This window comes from Astatotilapia calliptera, chromosome 6 (genome assembly GCF_900246225.1).
Source record: "Astatotilapia calliptera chromosome 6, fAstCal1.2, whole genome shotgun sequence".
Taxonomy (NCBI): domain Eukaryota; kingdom Metazoa; phylum Chordata; class Actinopteri; order Cichliformes; family Cichlidae; genus Astatotilapia; species Astatotilapia calliptera.
In genome coordinates, this window is record NC_039307.1 from 15,240,156 (window position 1) to 15,267,111 (window position 26,956).

Sequence of the window (26,956 nt, forward strand, 5' to 3'; positions counted from 1 at the left end):
GCTGCTCATTGGACAAGTTTTGCACAAACTGTAAATACCAACTTGTCTTAAATTCTCTAAATATTAATACTTTTCTCTTTTATCCTCTCTTTTAGTAGTATTATTATTATTACTGCTATTTTCTTGTTATTTTCTTCTTAATATAACTGCACACTTTATATATGCTCATGTAAAGCTGAGGAGCAAAAGAATTTCATTATGGGTAAATGTGGCTACACTCTTTATCTGTACATGACAATAAAACTTGAAACTGTTTAGGGTTTAGTAATTTAGTAATGTTACATTAATTTTCACCATTGAAAGTCGAGTCATTCCTGCTCTAAAAACAGTTTACCTGCCAGACTCAGTGGAAATTGTGCATTCTTGTAATCTATTGTAACTTTTGAATTTTATCTCAATGACATCAGAATACAAACATCTTTACTGCTGCTACACATTTAAGGCATTCGGCTCAAACCTCAACGAGTGCAGCTATATAGTCAATGATACCAACAGTAACATATATACATACGCACACACACATATTTATATGTTTGCCATGAATATATGAATATTTCATTAATTAACAGTTATTACGTGAGTTGTTGTTGTTGTTGTTTTTATCAGTATATTGTATATGTATAGTGCGTGTAGTCTCTCTCTCTCTCTCTCTTCAATTCGATTTGAATCTGGGAAATTTTGCCTCAGACAGTCAGAAATATTATAATTCAGATCAGTACATTTACATATTTTTGTATCTATAAAAAGGAAGCTGACACTTTCGAGACTTTATCAAAGATGTGAGCGTCACAGCAGAGGCCTTTGTGTCAAAGTAGCTGAAGATAAAACACAGAAAAACATGAAGGTGATTTTCCTGGCCTGGATTTTATAAAAACATTCTGCAGTAGATCAAAAACGAAAGAAAATCATTAATCAACTTATGAACATTACCTCTGAAGTTACAGCAGTTTTATTAGAGACATGGCTTTGCATTTTGTATAATTTTTAAAAAGTTTAAATTTGTTCAGTAGCCTATTGAACGTCAGAAATTAGGTTTTCTTTTCGGAAGTAAGTAAAAGGAAAAAAAAAACATCGGCCAACAGCGCTGTAAACAAAGGTAGTCTTGTGCGTAACAAGCAAGCGAATAATGCAGAAAACAGATTTCGGGGATAGACGGGAAACTGTTCTTGAAGTACACTCAGAAAGAGAGAGAGAGAGAGAGCTGTGCATGAAGTGTGATTTTATCGTGGTAGAAGCAAAACAGCAAAAGTCAGAGGGAGTCCATGACGATGTTTATGTGAAGCGTAGTTTGGATCTTCTTTTGCTGCTGGTTCGGTCAATATTGTTTGGAGAGAGATAAAAACTAACAGCTTCAGAATCTAGCGCAAAAAGGGCGTGAACACAAAGTGCGGACCCGCCGAAACATCAGAATCAGCGAGCTGTCGGCTTTCAGCCCCGACCGTGTCCCTGCCGTCAGATAAGAAAGGCGACATCTCACCGATTCTGATCCGCAGGTCCGCGCTTTGTGTTTATGTCTTTGTGCAGAAGCCGTGTACCTGCGCTCATTTACTGTTTTAAATGTTTGGTGGTTGTCAAAATTGTGTGACGTTTCACCTGAGATTCTGGAATTTTGGGCAAAATACATTTATATAAAAAAAAATCGATTCAGGATTTTAATGAATCGATTTCACGTTATCCAAGCCAGAATCGATTTTAATCGATGAATCGATTATTAAAACCCACCCCTACTAAAGTTACTTTAAATAGTGCACATTACATGATGCTTGCTGACTGGATGGTACCAGCTGAGCAGTGAGCTCATGTAATCTGTACTGGTCAGAAATCCCTGTCCACAATGGCCAGGTGGATCACGTACAGGTTTATAGCCAGACACTAAATTTAAGGATGATACACAAAGCAATACGTTTTTACCTTTTTACCTTATTTTTATCTTATTAAATGTTAATTGAAGTCATGACAGCACTGAGGTCCAATCAATGAAGCAACAATTGAGGTGAGTGTTAGAGGTGTCTAGGTATATGACAGGATAATAGGTTGGCTGTCCAACATCTACAAGAGAATAACATCCAAAATAACAAAACAACAGCACCCCCCCCCCCCCCCCCCCCCCCCCCCGCCAAAATGTTGCAAATGACTAAACAGGAGCTACTGTGAGTGGTTATGCAGAGGGTGCATTCAAGGATGCACACTTTTCTAAGATAACCACCTACCATACTGAAAAATTCTAGCGTCATCTGTAGCATTAAGCCCTAACTCACAGAAGCAGGAGAAAGTTTAATTACTGACATTTGTTGATGAGTCTGTCTTTGTGGCCTACGTAGATACCATACCTTGTATCAACTGTGTGCTGTTGATGTCCACACTGAAGTTTGATTCTTTAATGCGACTTCCTGCTCCCCCCTCTGTAGTGTGCTACCTCACTTCTTATAGACTCCTCTGAACTGTTTTGGCTGTCAGCTTTATGCGAAAAAGATCACGTCTCTCCCTGGAGGTGGATGAATAGATGGAAATCTGGATGAATGTGAACGCTGGGATGATTTTAACAGATGGGATGAGGAGCAACCCTGGAGCATAATAAAGGTAGGAAGAACCTAAGTAAAGACCAGACACAATACAAAACCCACATTAGCATTTTGATCCATTCTTTTTTTTTTAATTTTCTGATTTTTCCATCACAAAAGCCCGGAGGACTTTTTAAAAATCCAGCTGAAGGCTCTAAAAGCTTATTTATTGAAAAATAATCTTGTGCCCTTTATCTTTGTCCTCTCTTCTCCTCTTTCGTTTTCTGACCAGAGATGATTGCATTGAGTGATGTTACCTCAGACTTGGGTTTCAGTCTGATAAATTATTCTGTCCATCACAGGAGGAGGGGAGAAAAAGCTGGGGAGATAACCTGGTTGTCCATCATCCTTTGTCCATGTGCAGAGAGGAGATTGGATATTGACCTGAGGTTGCCTTCTCCAAGCCAAGATATTTGAAGACTTTGTCATGGAATGACAGTGTAGTCCCAATACTCTGCAGTCACATGCTTTTAAAGGGTATATTTTTCAACTGAAACCCCTTATTTTGGTGGAATACAATTCCAAAAAAATGAAATGTTGTGTATAATATCATCAGTCAGCATCTTGCAGAAACTATTATCCTGTACGTTTTTGTGAAAGTCTTTCAGCTTTGTGAGCGTTAACCCAGTCTCTGGACACTTGGAACCACTCGAATACTATTTTAAAAAGGTTGTGGGTACTTTGAACATGTAACATATGTGAACCATTCGCAGAGCACCTCCTGTGCCACTTAAACCTTTCCAATTAATTGCCTCCCGAGGTGTTAGAACAACATTTAAGTGCTGCATGTGCTCTGCAGAGATCTGCTCTGCATTTGCAAAAATAGGCAAGTGCTCTATTTATAATTATTAAGGTTGATGCGTGCGGTCCTTTAGCACAGAAGAGAGTCATACACAGTTTTTTTTATTTAAATGAAACTACTGGTTATAACTTATTTTGCCAGGACCAGCTGGCGTTTGTTTACTTCTACCTTAAAAGGGGCGCGTGTAGTCTGTGGATGTTAATTACTCATATCACAGAAACTGTGAAAAGCTGTAAGTTTCACAGCACTGTGCTAAAAAAATGAAGGCAACACAATCCCAAGAATGAAAGCTCAGTGTTTTGCTTGCTTTGCCTGTGAGTCACTCTGCTGCAGGTGAGCTGCAGGTGTAGCCAGTAAAAGATGCATTTCATGGCACATCTGCTTCTTGAACGGTCCACATGTTATGTGTTCAGTGTAGCCAAAGTGTCTCCAGTCTGTTGCAGTATAACATCTGTTATAACAACTACAGTCATCAAATATCCTCTGATACAACCCAGGCTCAGTTCCAGTGTAAACTCTTTAAATCCATGCATGCTTCTTCGTCACGAGCCTACATTTACTTTTCGAGAGAGGCTGGCTCTCTGCAACACCAGGTGATATGTCCCAGCTCTACACTTTCTTCTCTTTCTCTTTGTCCATGTCTTTTCTGTCTGTCCTTCACGTGCTCTGTCATTATAGACAGTCTCTGCACAGCGCCACCTGCCCATGGCGGAAGTCCCTGCAGGGGCAAAGACGTCTGTATTTAGGGGAGTGTCCTGCACAGCTGAAGAGTAGCGGTTCCCTCTGAAGGCCACACTCCTGCCGCACCACCGAGAAGGCTGGCAAGATGTGGTTAATCTCAGAGTCTACAACTTCACACTGTACGTCCAACCTGAGGAGTGAAAAGAGCAGCAGAAATCTAAAAAAAGAGATCACTGAGATTTATCAAGAAGAAAAGACGAATAATAAAATTCACGGTTTCATCTCAGACATGTAACAGGAAAATGGAACTGGCATTAACCTGAAAATAAACGGGGAGCAGAAACAAGAAATGGAAACGAGTTCACCACTTTAATCACAGACGAACGAACGGGAGGAACTCAAGTGAAAAAGCTTCGGGGAAGATGGAAAAAACTATGGAGCAGGTATGAGACATCAGCATGAAAAGAGAAAGAGAAACAAAGAGGAGAGGCACTGTAAACCAAGACAGATAGAAAAACAACAGAAACAGAAAAATACTCGAAGGATGAAGTAAGAGCAGAGAAAATGAGTTAAGGCTGAAAGCAGTCAGGTGGGAAATGCTCGAAGGAGAGGCTCAACTGCTGACAGGATTTCTGTCTTGGAGCTTGAGAAAAGGAGATGTCTGAAAGTGAAGTTTCTGGATCAGCAGCCATGGGCTGGTACAGTAAACTAAATAAATATCAGAGTCATACTAAGGTCAGAGACGGCCTAAACTGTACTTAGTGTCAATCTTCAGTTTAAATAGAACGTTTTGAACTCTTAATCATTTCCAAAAATCCAATTTGTTATGTTAAAACTTGTACAATAGAACCTTTTTTCATTTCGGCTGGTTCAGTGGTTTCACAGCCTGCAATCAGAACCACCATCCTTCAAAACCACAGCTACAGATATTATTGCATGGAGTCTTTTAGATCACTCGTCTTTGTTTAAATTTGTGTGATGTACACAAAGATTGCTTGGTTGTTTCAAATTCTCCTTTTAATTTAATTTAGACATGACAGTGTTTCTACCACAGATGGTACTCCTCAGGTAACGCTGACAACGTGTGATGAGGTGTTGCTTGGTAAGTTGTAGGAGTGGAGTGTTTGATGAGCAAAGCTTGATAGTTGGGACTAAACACTTAATTAAAGCCTCGCTAGCAGGCAGTTTGTACTCTCGGCTGACCTACCTGCGCAGAGCCTCCTTGTTGTTGATGAAGCGAAAGTGAGCGGGTTCACAGATGAAACCAGCTGACTGGCAGGCGTCCACACAAGACTGGCCCTCTTGAGATACAAGCAGCCTGAGGGAGCTGAGAGGAGGCCAGGCAGAGGGAGCTGTCACATTGGATGCCCAGCCAAGAGCTGTAGTGTTGGGCAGGGGCACAAACAGAGGTCCCATCATCCTGCTGCCACCAGCGGACCCCTTTCTGGAGAGGTTGGCTGGAATGAAGGGAGGCTCTGGGGCACAGAAATCCTGGAGGTGAAATAAATACAATAATTTTTAAAAATCAAATAATTGTAGAACTGTAAAATATTACCAGACTAAATAAACCTGAGTGAGTTATTGCCTTTACAGTAAAGTAAAGTGGCACCAGGTAAGTTATAAGGCGCTGCTCCACTATCACAGTTACAGGCTATATCCAATGATGTAAGAAACTTTCATACAAGCTGCTTTTACCTAACGGCTGTAATCGAAAATGTGTCGACAACAAGAGCATAGAACCAGCTGCTTCTCAGGAGAACAGCAGCAACAGCTTCAGTCCTACACAAGATGCCTTAAGTACTGAGTGTAGGTCACTCAATTCTGTGCCTTAAGGCATCCAAGCATGTGCATTTGTCAAGTGCAACACACACTCACTGTAGTTATCTGCAGTTATGCTGGTAAAATGAAAGCAAACAGACTTGAGGAGAACATGCACAGAGCACATGCTAATGCAGAGTTCTGCTTCTCAGAAGACACATTAATATTTTATACCGATGGAGAGAAAGATGTTAAAAGATATTCACTCAAATGTTATTTCTAATTTTAAAGCACATGTGCAGTTGTGGCTTGGGAAGTTGCTCCAAATCAAAATATGGTTGTTTCTGATTAACGTAAGTTTAACAACAATAAGCACAGTGATCCAAGCATATAGAGTTATAGTTAAATGCAAATGGCAATTTTACATTTAAAAAAGGTGTTTTGAAAAAAATCCTAAATATAAAAATATGATAAAACCTGTAACATGTGGAAAATGCAACAAAATCATGACGCTGCTCCAGATCAGAGTATTACTATTGCCAAAGGCTTTGTTTTCTACATTATACTAAGTGAAACATTAGAGAGTGTCAAGGGTGGGATAACGCCAGCTGAAAGTGTTACTGAAGCCTGTAACAAGGTGATGTTCTGACAAATGAGTATTCATGAAGTACTCAGACCCCATCCATCTTTGAACTCTGCCTTCATTTGCAGCTCAGCTACACACATTTAAATTTGTGTGACTGCAGCTCAGCGTTCAAGCTATCACCCTGACAAAATCTGTCCCGACAGGAAGACAGAAACACCTGCCGAGCAAAAATAAAAACTTGTGGTAGTTCCTGTTAAAGTAGATCTCTTCAGGATCACATCTGGCCATGGTAACATTCAGAAACACACAGGGAGACTCGAATCACAAGGCGAAGGGTATGCTATGCTACTGCAAACCAGCTGCAGGAAGCGGTTCCTTTAGAAAATCCAATTTGAACAGAAATGTAATTTAATGTTCTCCTGTTAGTCTTTCAACAGCTTTCTGGGTCCAAAACAAGCTGCAAGTCAGGAGTGAATAAAAGTCACTGAGAGAGCTTCTGTGGTTTGTCTAACATCTTGTGGGGGGCTATAAAAAAGTGCTTTTACCCTAGTCCTTCATCATCATTATTCCCACACTTGTGTTCTTTTTCCTTACTCATCCCTCCTCATTAGTGTCAGGAGACCTTCTGCTTTAAAGCCGGAGGGCAGATATGTGGCTCCTAATGAGAGTTAGCATGTCGATTAATCGCATGCCCACATACATGGGGTACATAATCTCACACGCACACACACACAGTCCTAGATACACGACGTCCTAGGTGCTGAATGCACACAGGCGTGAAATATTAAGCAGTGTAAGGGTTCTGAAAGCTTCAAAAAAGAAGGTATATAAATGAGAGCAAGAGCTGACTGAAGACAAAAGAAAAGGAGAGTATAGGCGAAGCGCATATGTGCAGACAGTGAACTGTAGACATTTGTAGCGACACTCACCTGATGCTGTATGTATGCATGCACTCTCTCGAGCATGCCCTCGCAGGTGTATTCATAAGGCAGATAAGGCTCGACCTGAGAATCACACGTGAAAACACACAATCATCACCACGTTATTATTGCCACATTTTACTCGCAGTAAAGTGTACTTTTCGTTTTCCTTCCGCATCATTGTTCTCAGTAATTGCAATGAATTGTCTCTTCTCCTTGGTAATTTGAGCTGACGAATGTTTCTATTGTCAGGTTTCTGCGAGGCCTAATCACAGTATGTCACTGCTTGGAAAATCATTAGGCTTTATTTGCATACCAATAGATCATCTCCTCCTTTGATGTGCTGGTTCTATAACTAAAGCACACTTTTGATTGCTCTAATTAGAGATGAGCTGGAAACACCATATATCTTTTGTGTCTCTTGCTAATACCAACATGTTCAATACTTGTTAACAGACTGTCTGACACAAAAGCCGATGAATACGAAATAGTTGCAACTGCAGTGCTGGGATTAATAAAAAATGAATTTAGCAGATTTCATAAAGTGCTAGACAGCTGATATTCAACAGCCACACTGTACAAAGACACAAGTTCAAGTTTTATATGAACTAAAATGATCCTGTTACACACTCCAACCAAATGAAAACACATTTTTGTATTTCTAACTGCAAACACCAAGCTTTGCAGAGATCGAAGTGGATTGTCTTTATGACCTAATGCAAAGACCTGCCTTTGTAAATGATACATGACTCACTAAATTGCATTTCCTATGTGAAATCAAAGCAGTCTAATGTTCAACCATCTGTGAAATCAGACTTGGCCCATTTCAAGTGAAAACCACTGAGAAGCAAACATGCAGGGATGGTGCAATTTAAAAAGCTACACACTGCAATCTGATCAAAGCCTTATGCTAATCTACTTTATAAGCAGGAGCAGAAAGCAAACATTTGAACAAGGACAGGCACACAAGCGTCCTGCAAAAACAATCAATGGACGTGTCCTTTTTCTAACAGCGTTCTCATTCGCCTTTGCTTAACCAGGTATAGTGACCCAGGCCACGTTCGCATTCACAGGTGCGGCTTTGAGTGGAGCTTTTTGAAAAGGTGCTGGCAACACTGGCAGCGGGTGGAAGCAAAGGTTTCAGGTGTATGAAGGCATTTAGCACTGTTTTGCTCTATTTTTTATTTTTATCACATTTGTGTAGTTTAGACTTGTGACCTTCTCTTCTTTAAGTCCTTTCTCTTATCCTTGGCTGATGTAGACTTCACTCAGAAATCAAATAGAATGAAAATCCCATTTGCATGGTTCGCTAACTGAGAAGATCTATATGATTTTCTTGGGTGTTGTTGTTGGTCTCATAAATCATCCTATCTCCAAATTCTTTTAAAATATGTGTTTAACAAAACCTTCTAACCAACTAGAGTCCAGAAAGCTGTGTTATTGTTTTTTTTTTAGCAGTTTTGACAATCACCCCTTTGTGGTTGTATACCTCCACCAATCAGTAAAGTTGGAGAAGTTGGATCCTTTATTCAGATTTGGACAAATGTGAAATATTGCGACGATGGAAGTAATCACTTGAAATGAAGGGAACTGGTCTTCTTTTTGGTTTATGAAGGCATTTCACCTCTTGTCCAAGAGGATTTTTTCAGCTCTGAAAACTAATGGGGAGTGCCAGATATTTAACCTGTAGTGGGGCTGTCCCCTTGGAAACAACCCCACCACATCCCAATAATAGTATGAGTAGTAGTTGGATGATACTAGGGTAGTATCATCCAACACCTTCATGACCCCAAATTAATCCAGTTGCCTTTATTTCAAGCCATTAAGACTACCATGAACTAGATGCCTAAGAACCTACGCAGACCTGTCACAATCAACCTACTTCTGTTTCTGAGTTTGGCATTGAATAATGATCAGGCATCATATCATCATTTTATCATAACAAGTATGGCCAAAATTTTGTTATATGGTCAGAGTGACCTTGACTTTTGCCCACCCTATTAAGACTACTTCATGTGAATGTTAAAAAACCACATTTAAAACGGCAATTCCCATAAGACATGGAACAGGGAATAAGAAAAGAAAGAAAGAAAGAAAGAAAGAAAGAGATGGAAAAGGGTTTTATTTGAACATGAGGACTTGTCGGCCAGAGATTGCTTTGTCTTGCATGACTGAACATGAGCCTCTGCCTCACACACGGTTTGTGTATGCCTGCGTGTGCCTTGAATTTAATGGCTGTAATGTGCAGGTGAGGCAGTGTGTACTGATACGTCGCATCTTTGCAATTTCAGTCTATGAGTTGTGTTTATGTGTTTGTTTGGGTGCTGGGGGTGGTGCGTGTATATGTTGTATGGGTATGTGTGAGTTTGCTCGGGGCATTGTGCCTCCAGTGAAGGGTGAAGTGGTCCATCAGCGCTTTCTCCGTGGTCTGTCAGTGCAGATGGAGAAGGCACACTAAGCCAGTGTTGCTGAACTGTAGCTTGTCTGACTACGCAGACGAAAAGATGAGAACAGCCTCTCTCACACTCACACACTGACAAACACACACACAGAGCTAACACTACATATATCAGCTTTTGCCTAATCTCCCTACATACCATCTCTAATCTGCAAAGGGCAGACTGCTACAGCATGTTTAAAGGATCATGCAGACAGCTGTCTCCATGTTTCCTGCTTCCCTATAGACCAATGCCTTGTTCGAGTGTTACTGTGACTCGTATTCCATATGTAAAATATGTTGCATGTCTTGTGGGATGATGTGTGTTCACACCTATGTTAAATGCCAAAAGCGTTATACCTCAGCCATAAATGTATCCAGATCCATCAGATTTCCATCAGATTTGACAATACATTTAAATATACCTTAGCGTACGCAGAACAAAATGACCATTTATAAATTCAAGAGGTCAGTTTTTGGGATGCCAAAATGGTTAGGATGGTCAATTCTCTAGAAATTCGAATCTGTCACGACCTGCGGGGTCGGCAAGGCACTGATCAGCAATCTCTCTCCCCCTCCCCTGTTTTGCCGGGGCGGAACTCATGGCGGGTTCACGCCCTCGGCCCACGCCCTCCCGGATCATGCACACCTGGGCCTCATCAGACCAGCTGGTATATCAGAAGGAGGAGATCAGCTGTTCAACGCTGGATTGTTGTGAAGACTCCTGTCAGTACACGTCGAGCCCTAGTTTCCCACACTTCCGCCTCAGAAAGTAACACTTGTCTCTCTGTTCTAGATTCCCCGGACCCGTCCCCGTGTTTCCCCGTGTGGAGCGTGTATGAGGTGGCTGGTCACTAGCGGAGAGAGGTTGGCGTGAGCGTGTGTGTGATCCCCTTGTTTTCCCTGGAGCCCTGGAACCCGTCCTCGCACATCTTGTATATAGCACTGTCCTCGCACTGCCTGTAAATACACTTGGTGAAGATATTTGTGAATAAACTGTCTCTGTTACAACACACTCCGGAGTCCTGCGAGTGGGTCCTCAGAGCAACCCGTGACAGAATCTGCGTGAAAACTAGTGAATCACAGCTTCACCTCTCCGAGTGTAAAATGCATCTGCAGTTTTGAACTTCAATAAACATTATTTAGTTTCAGATATAAAAGGTCTACCCCTGTATTTTAGAGTAGAAAATATGCCTGCTTGGCATATTGGATTTCTGTTTTATAAAGATTTTGTGACTGTGCAGATGCTTGGTCAGTGTACTCTCCATCTTTCAATTTTTCTGCTCATATAATTCATTTTTTTCAACATTGCACCCAATTTCAATGCTTTCTAAAAAGATTCAGTGTACCTGGCTGACTCTTTAATTAACCCTGCTCCCTCTCTCGGAAGCTAGCGTCCTTAATCTATATCACATTCACTGAATTGAAAAGTTCAGCACTCTGCAGTATAACTCTGCTACCTACAGACGGCAAACTCCCTCTGGAGGACTTGACCACAGCAAAATTATTGTGCTGTTTCATCAAAGTTTAAAAAACTGTTATTAGGCTCACAGCAACAAGAGCAGGTCCAGTACTTGTATTTTATCACAGCTTCAAGGGAAAACAGAATAGAACAAACCGTGCTATCTGTAACTCTAAGAGTTATCATTGAACGCTATACAAAAATGAAACGTTATATTACAAGAGCCAAACAAGGCACAAACCAACTGCAATTTTCCTGGCCACAAAGGCACAAAAGCAATAGGTGGATAAGTACATGTAGCTATTCTTGGCATGTCTATGAAAACATGTTTGTTAAAACAGAAAGAAACACCAGAGATGTCCCTCTTTCAGCATGAAGAGAGCTGATACGAGTGAAAGAGCACCCAGTCACGGTTAACCTCATTTATACACAGCAATGCATAATTTAACTCAGTGTAACTAATTAGTGGACATAACAGGATAAATGGTTATGTCTTTTGTCTTTATGAATTCTTTTTTAAAGCACTGTTATATGTGAGCACCTTGGTCCTCATGATTTCCTTGATAGCAGAGTCAAACTCCACAGAGTTGTTGTAGTCCACTGTCATGACGTGAGGTCGGCCAATGTACTGCTCCGCGTACGGGTGCTGGGAGAATACCTATAGAAAACAAATGCAGTGTACACAGTGACAGCTCTATAAATAAATATTTTGCAAATAAATAACATCTCTCCACAAAGACAACACTTAGCTGCAGAAAAATCAGTTTGTCTTTATCAAATGAATACTGTCAATTATTATTTTGTACAAAGACACATAAAAATAGTTATACTGTGTCCATTAGTGTGGCAAAAATGCAGTCTGGATCGAATGTTTGAGCCACTGCTTTAATGAATCTGTTGGCAGCATGACTGATTGTGGGAAGATATACAAATTATGAACCTACCTCTCTAGATGTGGGCTTGCCTCGGAAAAACTCGTGATTTAGTGAGCTGTGGGGTGGGTTGAACTTGGGCTGGAGGAAAATGCAACCATTGGCTATAGCTTCAAGAGGGGCCGGGCCCTCGTATGGGAAACCAAAACCAATGAAGAGCTAGGAGAAAAAAAAAAGATAAATCAGGGATGTAATTTAGTGATTGTGTAATTTAAAAGCAGAAGAATTTAGTTTAGAAGTTAGAAAAGCAGAAGAAAAGTTTGTAAACACTCTGTCCATTAAACAGTGGTGACAATAACCACAAAGTTCATGCCTTGGCCTTCCGCAATAATTGCTGCAGCTCGTGCTGGGGCAGCAGGCCGTGGTTCTTCACAAAGGCTGGGACCTCTGGAGGTCTCTGGGTCTCATAGTAGACTGTGCCGTGGACTTCCATGTATTTATGGAGAATCTGGAGGAAACTCTCTTTACCCTGCTGGAAGAAGATGGTTTGGTGAGACCGATGAACTGCGATGACACATAGATGGGTCGTATAGAAGAAAGAGTGTGTAATAGGAAGAACACCATAAATAATTTTTTTTAAAAATGGTGACCTATCTTTTTTCTTATAATAATAAATATATAGTTAGAGTGTGGGACAGTCATATTAATTTTAGCTGAAGTTTGATATAATGAGGTCAAAATCCGTACTAGTAATCTTTCAAAGAAAAAAAACCCAGGCTTCAGACTTCTTTAAATGCTCCATTTCAGGCAGTTTTTTCTCTAATCTTGGCTCTGTATGATGTCGGTCAGTGCATCTGTTCCAAATAACTAAGGCGCACAGCTCTGGCTGTAAACACAGAAGCCCCAGAAGAAAGCTGGATTGAAGGAGGGACTGCAAAGGGAGCTAAAAAGGCTTTCAGGTACCAGTTTAGCTCACTGGTTGAGCAGGTGACCATATGCCACATAAGTGAAATGCAGCAGCCCGGGTTTCAGTCAAACCTACAGGCCTTTGGTTAGAGCCTTTCCCAGCTCTCAACATTTCTGTCAAATCTACAGTGCTTAACTATCCAATGAAAGCAAAAATGTCCCCCCCCATCCCAAAAAGGCTTGTTTCACACAGTGGATAAAGTGGCTGCACCAAGGCCAAGAATCCAAGAGTACAAATATGAAGGTAGAAATGAGCATCATAGGTCCTCTTTAAAGAACTTGCTCCACTACAGTGTGCTGAATATTTTCACGTCTTCTAACTTATCTGTGTGAATTTGCGTGAGCTACGGGAAGCTTATTCATATGTCATTTTATAAAGCATATGGAAATAGATTATGCTCACATTATTGGTTCTTCTAATCACTATCCGTGCTTTTCAGTCACCTGACCGACTCACTACCCTGGTGGGCAAAACATTATGGACAATAGTAGACAGTCTGCAGTACTGCAGGACAGTGTTGGAAAGTGTTGCTTTTTTTTCCACCTGTCTTGAGCCAAGACTACTTGGATCATCCATCAATGGAGGAAAAAGAAGATAGGAGGTAAAATTTGTGATCCATATTTTGCTCAGGCAGCTCGGTGACATCTACGTATATCTTGTACCGAATCCCTTACCTTACACTGATGCCAGGATGAACGCTTTAAGAGTACAAACAGCTACATGTATTTTCGATCTGGATGGGTGAATAATGCCACTGTGTGAAAGCTGAAGAACAAGAAATAGTTCATTGTTAAAGCAAAAGTAAGTGCTATATAGTGCGTTTTGGTGACTTTTACAGTGTAGGGCTAGAAAACTTCTGTCTGTCACACTAATATTGTATCATAAGTGTAAAGCTGTGCGAATATTTTTCCAATGTCAGGTAAATAATTTCTACAGTTTAAATGAGCCATCCGATAGCACAACAACTATGCAGCATTTTGGCTAAATTAAACTGAAAAACGTTCAAAGGATGGATGAAGGACAAAGACCACAGTACTGTTTTTGTTGCCAGGTGGGCGTGTCCCAGTAGCTCTTATGGGCTCTTTGATTTCCTACTTTTTCTACAGGGGTTAAAAGGTGCAGTCTAGTCCTTTTTTACTCAGTGAAACAAACACAGGGCCGTTAGTTTCATTTGATTGAATTCTTACTTTCACCTATGAAAAATGCACCAATATACACACCGAATATTAACATGTAGAGGAAAATTGCCTTCTTTTTAACCAGGAATAATTTTTGAGTTCTGCACTCCACTCATCCTATTACCTGCTGTGAAGTTTTCTTCACCTTTAATTAATATCGACCTTGATGTGAGAAAGATGGTTGAATTTTGATGTGCAAAACAAAATAAAACAAAGAAAAAAAAGGAAAAAAAAAGAAAAGAAATGAACAATTCTTAATAAAAATAAAATAAAATGTCAGTAAACTCTGTGGAGAAACATCTGGCAGGCAGGTATTTATTTTGCTGCGCTGAGGCTTGGTTTTAAGCAGGATAAAGCATTGATTGTCCTTATTCACTTACTTACACTTACTTGTACATACTTCTCTCCTTTTTTAATCTAATAATAAATACATTACATGCTGAGGGTGAGACAGCCAGAAGGGCAGTCAAGGTTCAGCAGGACGACTGGGAGAAAAAACAGCTAGCATCAGTTAACAACCAAAATTTAATCATGTGAACGGTGCATAACCCCGACTAGAGTATTGACCGCCTGGCGTTAAGCAGCTTACGTTATCCCTCTGCTGTGGCCCCCCTCCCGCGCACACAGAGCCATAATTGGAGGCTGTAGTAATCGATAGCTTCCTCTGTGAGGATTTTCCCAGCCAATTAGGAGATTAGCTCAAGCGCTAAGTGCAGCAGACAACGACAATGAATTAGCAAGAGAAACACAGCTGTGAAAGAGTGCAGATTCCATAACCTGCACTCTCGCTTTGTGACTATGTATGTACAAGCTAACCGTCTCAGCAGGGAATGGATTAGGAATGCTAATAAATATCTGTTGTGCTGGATTTTTTGTCCCTTAGCTAATTTGGTTTTATAAAGATTTAAAAAAAGAAGTTTGTGTGTATATATAATGTTGATTTCTGTGTGCACAGCATGACAGAAAGACATATGTTTTTTGTTTATAGTACTTTCATACACATTTTTTTTTCATATACAGCACCATGTATTTAAACAGTTAGCTGTATGCTGATGGAATTGTAAAGTCAGTATTTTATTATTCATCTCTTTTGGTTCCTTAACTTAAGTATTTCCATAGTATCTTCAATCTCTTCATGTAAAACTAAACCAAATTTTTAGAACTATTTAATGTTATCTTACATAACCTTAACTGTAGTTTCCAAACTCCATGACAACTATACAGGGGGTGAATTTTCAAACTCATTAGCTTTAATTGTATTGAGGTTTAAAGTTGCAGCAAGACTGTTTTGCCTTGTTCAGCATTCTGTTGTTCTCCACGGGGTGGGGAGCTGCGCCGTACAAGTACAATATGTTTTAAACCAATTTTTCGAGAGCCAAAATTAGCATCCCCTTCCTCTCCAGTACCACAGTGAATAATGGATGCACCAAGCTAACCAGCAGAGAAATGATATGCAGCAGCATGACCGGTCAGGAGTTGCACCTGTCTCTCATGTTGTATGCATCTTAACAAAGTTTGTCTATTCCTAGACATGGAAACGATGCAACATTACTCTCCTTTTTTTTTTTTTTACTCTCCTGCACAAGTGTAGGATGTGAGATGAATATAAATTGGTAAAAGTAACACATTCTTACCTGAAGCTAATGAACACCCATCCGGTGACAAGGTCCCCCACAAGGGAAAAAAAGAGTGACACAAAGACAAAGAGAGTAAAGTAAATTGAGGCAGAATTGTAGCCAAACAAGGCTGCAATAATTGGTAGAAACAGCTATGTGTTACATTTACTTCCTTCCTCATCAAACTGTTGCAGACTGTGCATTCATAACTGCCTTTAAGCCCATCTCTCTCACAGCCAACAACCATAAACTAATCTGGGGACTTGTGTGGGCAGACAGTAGAAAGAAATGGCAGCAAACAATGTTTTAAAAATCCTTTTAAAAATGCAGACAACTTTTTCTCAGCTACATTGAGCATTTGAACAAGCAGACAGTTTTGGAGAGGAAAATTGCCTGTAAATTGAAGCTATACAGTTGTGTATAAAGAGCCCTATGAAGCAAACTAATGATGCAAGCAGCTTGGTGCCTTTCTTCTGTTAACATTTCAGTCGATGGTTTAGAGTACTTGGTTTAAAGATTGTGTCTGCATACATGCAGGCTGAAAGACAACTGGGCTGTAGTGACAATCTTTCTGCATATACAATGCAACTATTGTGCACTGCAGTATCTCTGGCAGCCTCACATTTTGTTTCTGCAATGTGAGTATGACCCCAAAATACACAACTACAACCATGAAGAACAAGCTTGAGTGGCTAACAGAAGTCTCCAACAGATGTTATGCATCCTTTGAGCAATGATGTAAAAAACAAACTAACTAAAGCACGCAGTCTGAGACAGCAAAGAGACATACAATCAACGGAGGAAGCCTTACTCCACAAAAACAGTTCTCCAAGATGCTGAGAACAACCCATCTGCTATAAAAGTACCATGAAAAATTTGTAGAAACAACACCTACTGTATAAGAGAAGTAGTGCTGTAAAGCTAAAGGTTACTTACACCTGATTTCATTTGGTTTTTTTCTCTTTAGTGCACAATGTATGGAGTTAATCTATAAAAAATGAATGATCCTCATTTTACTCTTAGTGTATACAATAAGAGATGTTTATGAGCTTATTAAGTGTATTGTACAGGTGTAAACATGTATGTATGTACCTACGAGAATATGCTTGGATACATTATATCTACTGATAATTCTAACAGTATTACATGTTATTTTATTATTATAAAAACTAGGCCTCCAAATAATTACTCGTCTTCTTCCATGGAGTCATTAGCGGTTACCACTACACACAGAATTCACTAAAACAGAGTTACACTGACTGACTGCCATCTGTGTGGGTAAATTGTTGTCTGTACCTTCCACATGCTGGCTTCTTTCCCATACACTACAGCCATGTTGTTGACTTTGTTCTGTTGGATGCTCCTCTTCTCCGTCTCATTCAGCTCCTCCGAAACAAAGCCCATGAATGAGTTGTCTGGTGTGTGAGCTGAATGTATTTGTGTGTGTGAGTATGTGTGAGCAGCACAGAAAGGTAGGATATTAGTAGATGGAGAGAAAACAAAAGACAAAGAGAAAAAGAGAGATAGGAAGAAAGTTAGTGAGTAAGTAAGTGAACGAGACAGGAAAAAGTACTTTTGAAGGGTTTAGTCAGCATGTGTATGGACTCTCTAAGCATTATTAATAGCGATTGTCATAAAGCCAGCTGCTGTTAATGGTAATTGTCTGAGCTGTTTAGTATGGGAATATATGTAATATCTTTTAAGTACTCGCTGTGAGTTCAGGTATTTCTGATGATCACAACCACCCACGTTCAATCCACGGTTCCAAAGCTACGAGCTCTTATAAAATCATTTTTTTTTAGCACAGCACATTTTTATGCACTGAAGAACTCTAATAATTGGCCAGTAATGCTGCTCTCTCACAAGCGTTGCTAGAGGTTGAATCTGTCATTATAGCTTTGGACAGTGTGAAACGTGGCCGTCCACAGTGGCCCACATATTGATGATATAATGACAATGATCTTACAGCCGAGTGCCAGCTGTAGCTAAACAGGTACGACACTGCAGAGAGTTGAACTGTGGAAGCAGAACAGAGCTGATTCTCAGTGTTTCAGTCAGAAAGTGACGAGACAGGCGGCAAGGAGAGCTTTGAAAAAGCAGATCAGACATATTGTGTAGCATATAAGAGAACCGGAAAAACTGGAGATAACGCTCCGAAACAACTTGAAGGGATGCTAGAAGCTGCTGTTGCTGAAAATAGCCGTGTTAAACACACTGCTCCAAATTAAAATGAACGAGCAGTCAGACCTGTCAGAAAAGTGAAAACACTGAAATGGAGTCATTTTATTATATTTAGAATGAATGTCAACTAATGACAGGCCTTTGAATGTGTGTCTGTGCATGTATGCATGCAAGCTGGAGGTACAAAAACACCAATTCTCAAGCTGATGGTGTATTCTACATATGATATAAAAGTTAACAATAATAATAATAATAATAATAATATAGTACATACGGAACATAGTCATGTACTGCCTTGCATTGAGGTTCCAGTAGCCCCAGTTGGTCCGGTAGCCATGCAGAGTTGCATACTCCTCGTGATTATAAGCAGGCTCCGTGCCAAAGGTGTCAATCACTCGAATATGACACCTGCAAAGAAAATGACAGACTCAGTTCATGTGTAATCCTGTACTACATTATTAAAAAAACCCCCACAAAAAATAATTAAAATGTCAGTATATTTTACTTCAAATGGTCCATGAGTTGTTGGCGGCTGTTAAAATGTGCCTCTTTGTCATTTCAAGTCAGTAAATTTCTGAATTTGCTTTAACCATTATTTAATTTGTAACATAACGTTTTCTAATGTGAAGCAGGATAGCAGGAGGATTTCTTGTCTGATCTTGGTGATGTCTAATAAGAGTGCGCTCTGGATCATTTGTAGTATCCAAACTGAAGTTTGTTGGTGAATACGTCACAAGTCATTCTGGTTTTCCATCTTTGACAAAAGTCTTACTGGCACTAGCTGACAGCCATAGATGAGCAATCAAAAGTTTACACACGAAATCACCTGGATTGCCTAGCTAAAGCTACTTTCGGCTGCACGCTTGCCACAAGGGGTCAGCAGAGCATGTTTGATTTAGTAGTTTTTACACCAGATGCCCTTTGTGATGCAACCCAAAAGGGGATTTGCATCTCCAGCTGGAATCAAACCAGCAAGTCACTTCACTTCACTTTCACTTGCCAAGTAAATGTGGTAACAGTTACACCACTGGAGGCACTAATTGCAGCGTCTAACTAAAAAAAAATAAAATGTATTAACCCAATTCTAAAGGGTTCTATAAACCATACTTCATGTACAATTATATATTTAAATGCATTTGTGCAGCAGGTCATTCAGGTGGAATGCCACATTAGAGTACAAAGCCATCAGGTTTCTCAAAAGTGAAAGGAGAAAAACAAGAAGCTGCCACTGGAGAAGCAGATAAATAACCAAAATAACATAAGCAACCAGCAGTGTGGCAAGTTTGACATAAAAATGACAAAAAAACAATTTTTAGAGGTCGGAGGTGCGATGAGCTGCTGATAGAGTTTCCAGGTGGATGCTTCGTGGCAAAGCAGTGAAGCATAACTGAGGTTCATAACAGAATCATTCACCACAGACAGACGCAGACGCAGAGCTCACTGTGCCCTTGTTTGTGACTGTGTTAAATCTGGCCAGTGTGTGGACTCAGGGGGGATTAGAGAGAGCTAAAGGAGCAGAGTCCACTTCCTCAGCTCTGAGTCTTTCCTGGCAGATAACCGCGTGTCTGAGTGTGTAAAAGAGACAGATATGGGGTAATAAAAACATTCTACATCTGGAGAGCAATTAGAAGGCAAATATTACATCAGTTAAAAAAAAAAAAAGCTAAACTATTTCCAGACACGTGACTCTTCTTGTAGCCGTACACATGTAATGATTTTCAGATGCCAGCATTTGTGCATTACGATTTTATTTCAGCTTTGGTTCAGCTTTATGATCTTATTTGCTTTTCAGAAACTGCAACAAGTTTGTGTTTGCAGTAAAACCCAGCCTGCCAGCTCCTTTCATTTGGCCATTGCCTTTCACATCTTAGCAGCCCCTTGACAGGCAGATGCTCTCCGACGCAGCAGTGAAGCAAACCGTTCACGTTTTATGTTAGAGGTTAGGGGTTTTTTTTCCACTTAAGCTGTTTACAGTGCAGAAATTGGTTTCTCTGGCTCTCCCATGATGGGTATGTGTTGAACATTGGTGTAAATAGTGTGTTAAAAAACCACTTATTTGCTGTCTGGAAAGCCTTCACCATAGCCTGATAGCTTTTGAACACCAACTGGATAAAATCTCACGTTTTCTACATTCGTTTAGATTATTGCCTCATTTTTCAAGAAATTCAGCTATTGTTAACACATTTTTTTGTGCAATGCACTTACATAAATGTGTTAAACAAATAAGTTAGAAATGCAGGCTTTAAAGCTTAGAATCTGACTTCCTGCAACTGTGTTTTGGTAGAATACCTAGATGTCTCTTTCGCTTTTTTCTTTCCTTTTTTTTGCATTTACACAATTTTTGAAGCTTCAGTATTGACAGCATGAAAAATATTCCCCTCTGGGCATTTTATTCTTTTTACAGACAAGGTGACACCCCAATCGTGTTTGACAATTCTCAGATATTTCTGCCAGCTCCTGCAGCATCCAAGAAGCCAACCAATAAAGTGACAAAGTAACCTGGAGAGTAACGTATCAGCGAGAAAACAAATAAATAAACAAGAAACGACAAGCAGCGGCACGTTGTTCATTCAAAGTTCTGAGGATGAAATTTTGCAGAAACTGTTGTGCTTCTATTTGTAAGTATATCCGAAAGCTGATAATGAATTATTAATAACGAATGTTACTTTCACTCGTCTCTACCCAGTCTTCTTGCATCCCTCACTCCAACCTGTGGCATCACATATCGACCACTCTGAAATGGTGAAAATGTTTCTGCCACCAGATAAGAGGTCCCAAAGGGAGGGGAAAAAGTGGAAGAAGAGGGGATAAGCGTAGGAGTAGCTGAGCTGAATATCTATTGGGAGATCAGAGCACCGGGCTAATCTGGGTTAAACGGTTGCTCAGCGAGACTCACCAGTCATCTGGGGTGAGGCGAATATGGCAGCATGGTTCACTGTCACCTGCAGTCTTGTGATGTAAATGTGATGTGGGATTATAAGAAACTGGGCATCAGTGGACAACACCACCAACATTTAATAATGAATAGTGCAAGCATTAATTCAAGAGCAACACGTTCTACTGAGTGACTCATTTTTATGTTTGAAATATGGATATACTCAAACCCATAATAATCTGAATTAAATCACCAGACTAATGCGAAACAATAGTAATTAGGAAAACAACATATTCTCCGAGTTGCTCCGAAAATATGTTGCTGTGTCGCAGATGTAATGAGCTACCTCAAGATGCCCTGTCTTTTTTTTAAAATTTTTTAAAATAAAACGATGACTACATCTGTGCTTTGTTTGTGTAATCACAGTGCCATTTTCCCTGCTAAAGCTTAGACCTCACATGCTGCTCACCACATGCCTCCTGCTCATGCAAGGTGTAATAGTGAAAAAGCATCAGACTGCAACGGGGGCTCTCCACAGCTCTGTGAATGCAACTAGTTGTTAGAAGTCAGCTGTTACCCAAGATGAACTACTCATTGCAAAGTACCTAAGAAACCGTTTCTGTGTCCTGTGTAACCCTGCGATAATCATTCTCCTTCTTGTGTTCGGTTGCACTTCTTAGGTTAAGATTGGGCTCAGTTACACTCGTCCACAGATTTTTCAAACAGAGAAGGAGAGATTTGTTACCCAGCTGGCGACCAGCACACAGTTGGTCACTCACTGACCAACCTCAGTACACCAACAATCAACAGTGAGAAATACAAACTACAAAATATTGCTTAAATGCATCTCTCTAAAACCAGTGAACTGCAGAGTTATTCACTAATTCCACCCATTTACCGCAATCAACCCAGAAGCCTCTGCCCACTTTCTCCATCCCAGTCGTTTCCTTTGTTTGTTGAGCTGTCGAGATAAAATCTTAATAAAAGTGTCTAAAACACAACTTATTGATTTTAGATATAATTGCTATGTTTTTTTCTTGTTCTGATTACAACAATTCTGAAATTTGATGAAATCTTTGAACAGTCATTTACTTGGTTAATCTACTACACTTTTCAGACAAAAAATCACAACTGTTGACTTCATCTACAGTATTATGTATGTATGCATTCGGCACAAATACTGCCCACCCCTATTATAACTGAAACTACAGCACTGACAGTTGCCCATCACTGCCTTTTAAGGAGATTTGTATAAATGAATAGTGATAGAAATTTTCTTGCACCTCAACAAAGATAGTAATCCTACTGATTATGTGCTACCTAATTGCTCTTTCTGCCTGTATTAGCATTAACAAAAGGGCTCTCTAAAAAGTGCAGGGATTTTAGCAATACCTCCTCATCGACATGCTAACTGCACTGTATAACACGCACACGCACACATACTGGTGGTTTCCTTCAGTTTTAGCAACAATACTTTGTTATTTGTGTTTTGTTGCAGGCCTCGCCCTTGAGAAGAAGAAAGTGTGTGTACTTTATTGGTCCCCGTGGGGAAAATCCCTCTCTGCATTTAACCCATTCACTCTGTGAAGCAGTGGGCAGCCATTGGGCGCCCGGGGAGCAGTGTGTAGGGACGGTACCTTGCTCAGGGGTACCTCAGGGTAGCTGTTCAGGGGAATCGAACCCCCGACCTTCCGATCATGGGGCCACCACTCTACCTACTGAGCTATCCCTGCCCTTGATATCTGCTCCGATCTTGCTCCGTCAAAGCAGTGAATTCATCATGCAGAGGAAATCAATGATGCTGGTCCTATTATCAGATGAGATGGTTTGGATATTACCTTTATCAACTTTCACCATCTTTAACGGCACATGTGCACTGATATACCCTCGAATGTGCGCGAGTTCACACACAGGAGTACGCGTGACTCCAAACAGCACGCCAGACTGGACAGGACCGTCTTGTTCGGGCATAATTAATGACTGTGGATGTTGGTGGGAACATATAACAAAAGTAATTAAAGGGAGTTGAAGGGTCCCAAAGCACAGAGCACTTGATTAATGATTCCTTTCAGTGCAAGAGACTCAACTAGACCAGACAAGGTGAGAGAGATAGAACGAGATAGAGAGTGGGAGAGAGCGAGAGCGGGGCGGAGAGATCAGGACGGAGTTAGGAAAGGGGGTGGGAGGTAGGTGTTATTGACCTATCCTGCACCTCTGGGGACTGCTGGGTTAATATTAAGCATGAAGCACTGATCCACTAAGCTCAGCTCTCTGGCTTTACAGCAGTATTAATTAATGGCATATGCTAGATATCATTTACCTGAATGCAAATGTGATTGCATTCTTGGGAGCTGTGTGTTAATATGGATCCACGTGGGACTTAATATCCTCTGTTCACTCCTCTTCATACATTTTAAATCACTAAAGTGTATCCTTTCGTGAAAGTGAAGATAGACGTTCCTGCTTCTGTGCCTGTATTGCTGGAACATTCGGATAATTCTTTCACCGCAGCCTCCTGGGCACACAAAAGACTGTCTCCTACAAACACTAAAAGCCACATCCTGTTAGTGGAGGCAGAAATCAAGACTCCACACAGTAATGACGAAGTGAAGAACTGCTGACCTCAGCAAGCAATTAGGTGCTGACTGTCTGTCGGGTGGAAATGCGGGGTTTTGTGTGTACGAGACAACTCACGAGAAGGGAGACAAATGGTGAGAGAGCGGGAGAGACGAAAAAAGGTTGTGTGCAGGGAAAATGGCTCCCCGGCCCACCACTAATCCATTTCTCTCACCCATAATTGGATTTTAAAAATACATGGAGCGGCCCTTTATATGTGGTGCCAGGTTGACTGCAGGTAACTTCTACTCCTCCGTTTTGTGGTATCTTTCTCTCTCCGTTCCGTGCTCCATCTGCGCACCATCGCTGTTTTATCTCGTCCTTACTCTCGTCTCCTACTGTTTCACTTTCAGTTGGCCTCCTACTCACACATGCCCTCTCCATCTTTTATCTTTCTTTGCTGCTTCTTTATGCTGGAAGCCAAAACAAGGAAAGCAAAATGTCAATTGCCGTTATCACATGCAGGGGTCAGACAAATGCCAGTTTAGTGGACCAGAAAAAATGATAGTGGGACAGAGGGTAGTGACTGCAAGCTGTTTTTAAGGAGCTGGAGAGGACAAGGCAAAAGTTAGACTTTCAGTCTTGCTTGTTTCTGAGGCAACAACATGAAAGTCCTCTGAAGATAATGTGGCTTCATATTGCTGTGCTCTGCAGGAATGTGTAGCTAAGTTTCTTTTCTTCTTCTTCTTCCTTTGTTTTTTTTTTTCAAATGCACTGTGGTACTTTAAATTCCTGTTTTGGGTATTTCTTTATGTTTTGTTGCCATGGTCTCATAACTGTCATGGCCTAGTTTTCCAAGTTGTTGAATGTTTGTAACAATGCCAAAAGCCATTAGCACAATTCTTTAACAGCTCAAAAATAACCCCTCTTCCTCTCTCTTCTTCTTTTCATGTTTAATCACCTCTTAACCACTCAGCGAGTCTCTGAGTGCATTCAAACAGTAATAATAAGCTGCTGAAACAGGCTTTGACTGGAAATCGGTGCTCGGATGAACAGATTTTTATGTTTCTGTGGGGTAATTAGTACACGTATGCCAATGACAAGCTTTCAATTTTACATGCACCTCTACTACTGTACTACATGTGCTTTTCATTATTGCTGATGTGCAGGGTAATGGAGCATGACAGGTGATGCTGGTGCCGGCTTGTGAGTATGCATGTTGTGCATTCGACTGCACAGCAACATACAAACTCTAATGTGTTTGACATTTTGTGCACTTTGAGCCTGTTCTACCTGGAAGGGGATGCGTGATTACAGGGACAGCAAGCGTGTTTTAAGTGTGTATGTGGGTGTTAGTGTGCATCCCTGTGTATCTGCAACTGTGTGATTTTAACAGGCCAAATGACTTACAGTAAGACATGTATACCTTATTACCAGCAATGATTAATCTATAAACACAGCCATTAAACTCACAGACAGGCACGCACACACTCCACTACACACAGATAAAGCAACACATATATAAAACAACGAAAAGCGAAGATACTCAATCTCAAAGGCACAACGCACACACACACACAACAATGCAGATCGACTAACTTGTGTTTCTTGAGTGAGAGCCCCATGTGTTGCTTTATCTGCTGCAGGCCATGGTAGTCTGTGTAGATGAGGTCAAAGGGCAATGGACCAGTGAGTGGGCAACTGCCTCTGCCTGGGGGCACGCCGAGGAACCTGCAACACAAACACAAAATACTCACTTTATACAAGCAGAAAAAATGACAGACAGCCAAGACATGAGATTTACACTAAAAAACTTCCCCAAGAGCGCAGGGGTTGAACTTAAGCTTGGATTCATGCATTCATTATTAACTCACACAAAACCATTTCACTTTGCTTTTGTTATACAATAAAAAGTGTAAGGCGAAGATAGTTTTAAAATGGACAAAAGCTGGGTGACTACAATGATGACTGCAGAACCATGTCTATGCTTGTCCGGGAAAGACATTCTCTTATCAGAGTTCACAATCTAATTCCCCGGAGTAACGCAAAAACAAATCTTCGATGAAAGCTGAATTTAAAGGTGTGTTTATTGATCAGATAGTACATTACAGGTGATGCTGGGTTCAATCAAAATTATGCAAGTGGGCACTGGGATGTTTTTTGTTTTTTTGGCAAAGCATAATTCAAAACAAATAGGATGAAAAGCTGAATCTATCTGTAATGACCTGGCTGAACTGTCCACAGAAGCACCATCAGCAATAACAACAGATGGTCAATGGTGATGATGTGTTGAGATTGTGTTGAGAATGCCAGGTTATGCTATACAATAAGCACTTATGTGTGCATGAACAATGATTGCTGTGGTGAAATCCAAACGTCAGCATGTCTGTCTGTTGATACATACACTCCTACTAGTTCCAAAAAGTCTATTTCAATTACAAGACGACCTTCAAGGCACAAGCACAGGCACACGCAAGAGCACACACAGCACAAACCAAAAGAGAAAAGATGTTTTTTTGCTGTTCACTGTAGTGTGACTTGTTTTCCATCCTTGTTTGACTCTGTTTCAACTCATTGATTGACTTAGAACCTCTCTGCTACTGTGCCAACAGACCTACTATTGGATATTTGACCTGTGAATGGTCTGCTTGCTCTAACTTAGGTCTTACTTCTGTGACAGATGAGGCCGAAGGCTAATGGAGGCTGTAATACAATTTGTACCCCCAGTGAATTTCATCTTGCTGTGCTAGTTTTACATCGGAGTCTCTCTGGCTACAGTACTTATCCAAAGGGTAATTTTATACTGTTGCAAAGCATGGCTTTCAGGAGCTTTGCTGGCAGCTGCTAACTAAAATCAGAGGAGGGTGAAAACATACAGATAAAGAAGCTTGATGCAGTGACTGAATTAAAAGACAGTAAAGCAGAGAATGCAGCATGTGGCTGTTTCATACAGTATTGGAAAGGGTTGGAAGTGTTTAGTCTTTCATTTTGCAAATGAGAATCACATTATTCATCCATCCATTGATTCATCCACTGCTTACTGGGGTCTGATTCACAGGGGCAGCAGTCTAAGTGGGGCTTGGGGGACTTACAGAAGGATAGAGGTGGGGTAGGGAGATATTTAAAAGTCAAATAATGTCGAAAAGAAGTTCATATAAAAAAAAGAGAAATATTTAAATTCTTGTAACTGAAATTCAGTTTCTTTTAGAAGAATAGACCTCACCACTGAAAAGTGATGGTAATAACACCATAATAACCACAACGTAACAATATATGGCGACTTCCTTACAAAGCCACCGTGTTCTGGGTTCCATCATATGTTCAGCAATTGTATTACTCATGCACATGAGCAATACAACTGGGGTGCCTGGCACTTATCAATCCCAAAATATTTATCAATAAAGAGCAAACCTCTTTCCAAAGGATATCCTAAAACGTCAATGGGCTTTTTATTCACATTTCCAATATGTGAATAAAGAGCCAATAAGCCTGTTCATCTGTTAA

The 26,956-nt window shown here is 40.5% G+C and overlaps 1 protein-coding gene across 2 annotated transcripts in view; it reads right to left on the reverse strand.

Moving 5' to 3' along the window:
* Positions 1–2,591: 2,591 nt before the first annotated feature.
* The window catches only part of LOC113023992 (alpha-1,6-mannosylglycoprotein 6-beta-N-acetylglucosaminyltransferase B-like), a 122,766-nt gene continuing 98,401 nt past the window's right edge, over positions 2,592–26,956 (reverse strand). Inside the window, exons 9-18 of one of the 2 annotated variants that reach the window (XM_026170530.1) lie at positions 25,052–25,183; positions 18,296–18,429; positions 17,137–17,267; positions 15,859–15,864; positions 12,453–12,611; positions 12,152–12,298; positions 11,749–11,865; positions 7,318–7,392; positions 5,252–5,535; positions 2,592–4,234 (exon numbers count right to left, since the gene is read on the reverse strand). In XM_026170530.1, the coding sequence (XP_026026315.1) occupies positions 4,036–4,234; positions 5,252–5,535; positions 7,318–7,392; positions 11,749–11,865; positions 12,152–12,298; positions 12,453–12,611; positions 15,859–15,864; positions 17,137–17,267; positions 18,296–18,429; positions 25,052–25,183 (1,384 nt within the window). In that variant the 3' untranslated portion in view covers positions 2,592–4,035. Of the gene's footprint in view, positions 4,235–5,251; positions 5,536–7,317; positions 7,393–11,748; positions 11,866–12,151; positions 12,299–12,452; positions 12,612–15,858; positions 15,865–16,520; positions 16,524–17,136; positions 17,268–18,295; positions 18,430–25,051; positions 25,184–26,956 lie in introns of both variants that reach the window. The other variant, XM_026170531.1, reaches the window with a different exon arrangement.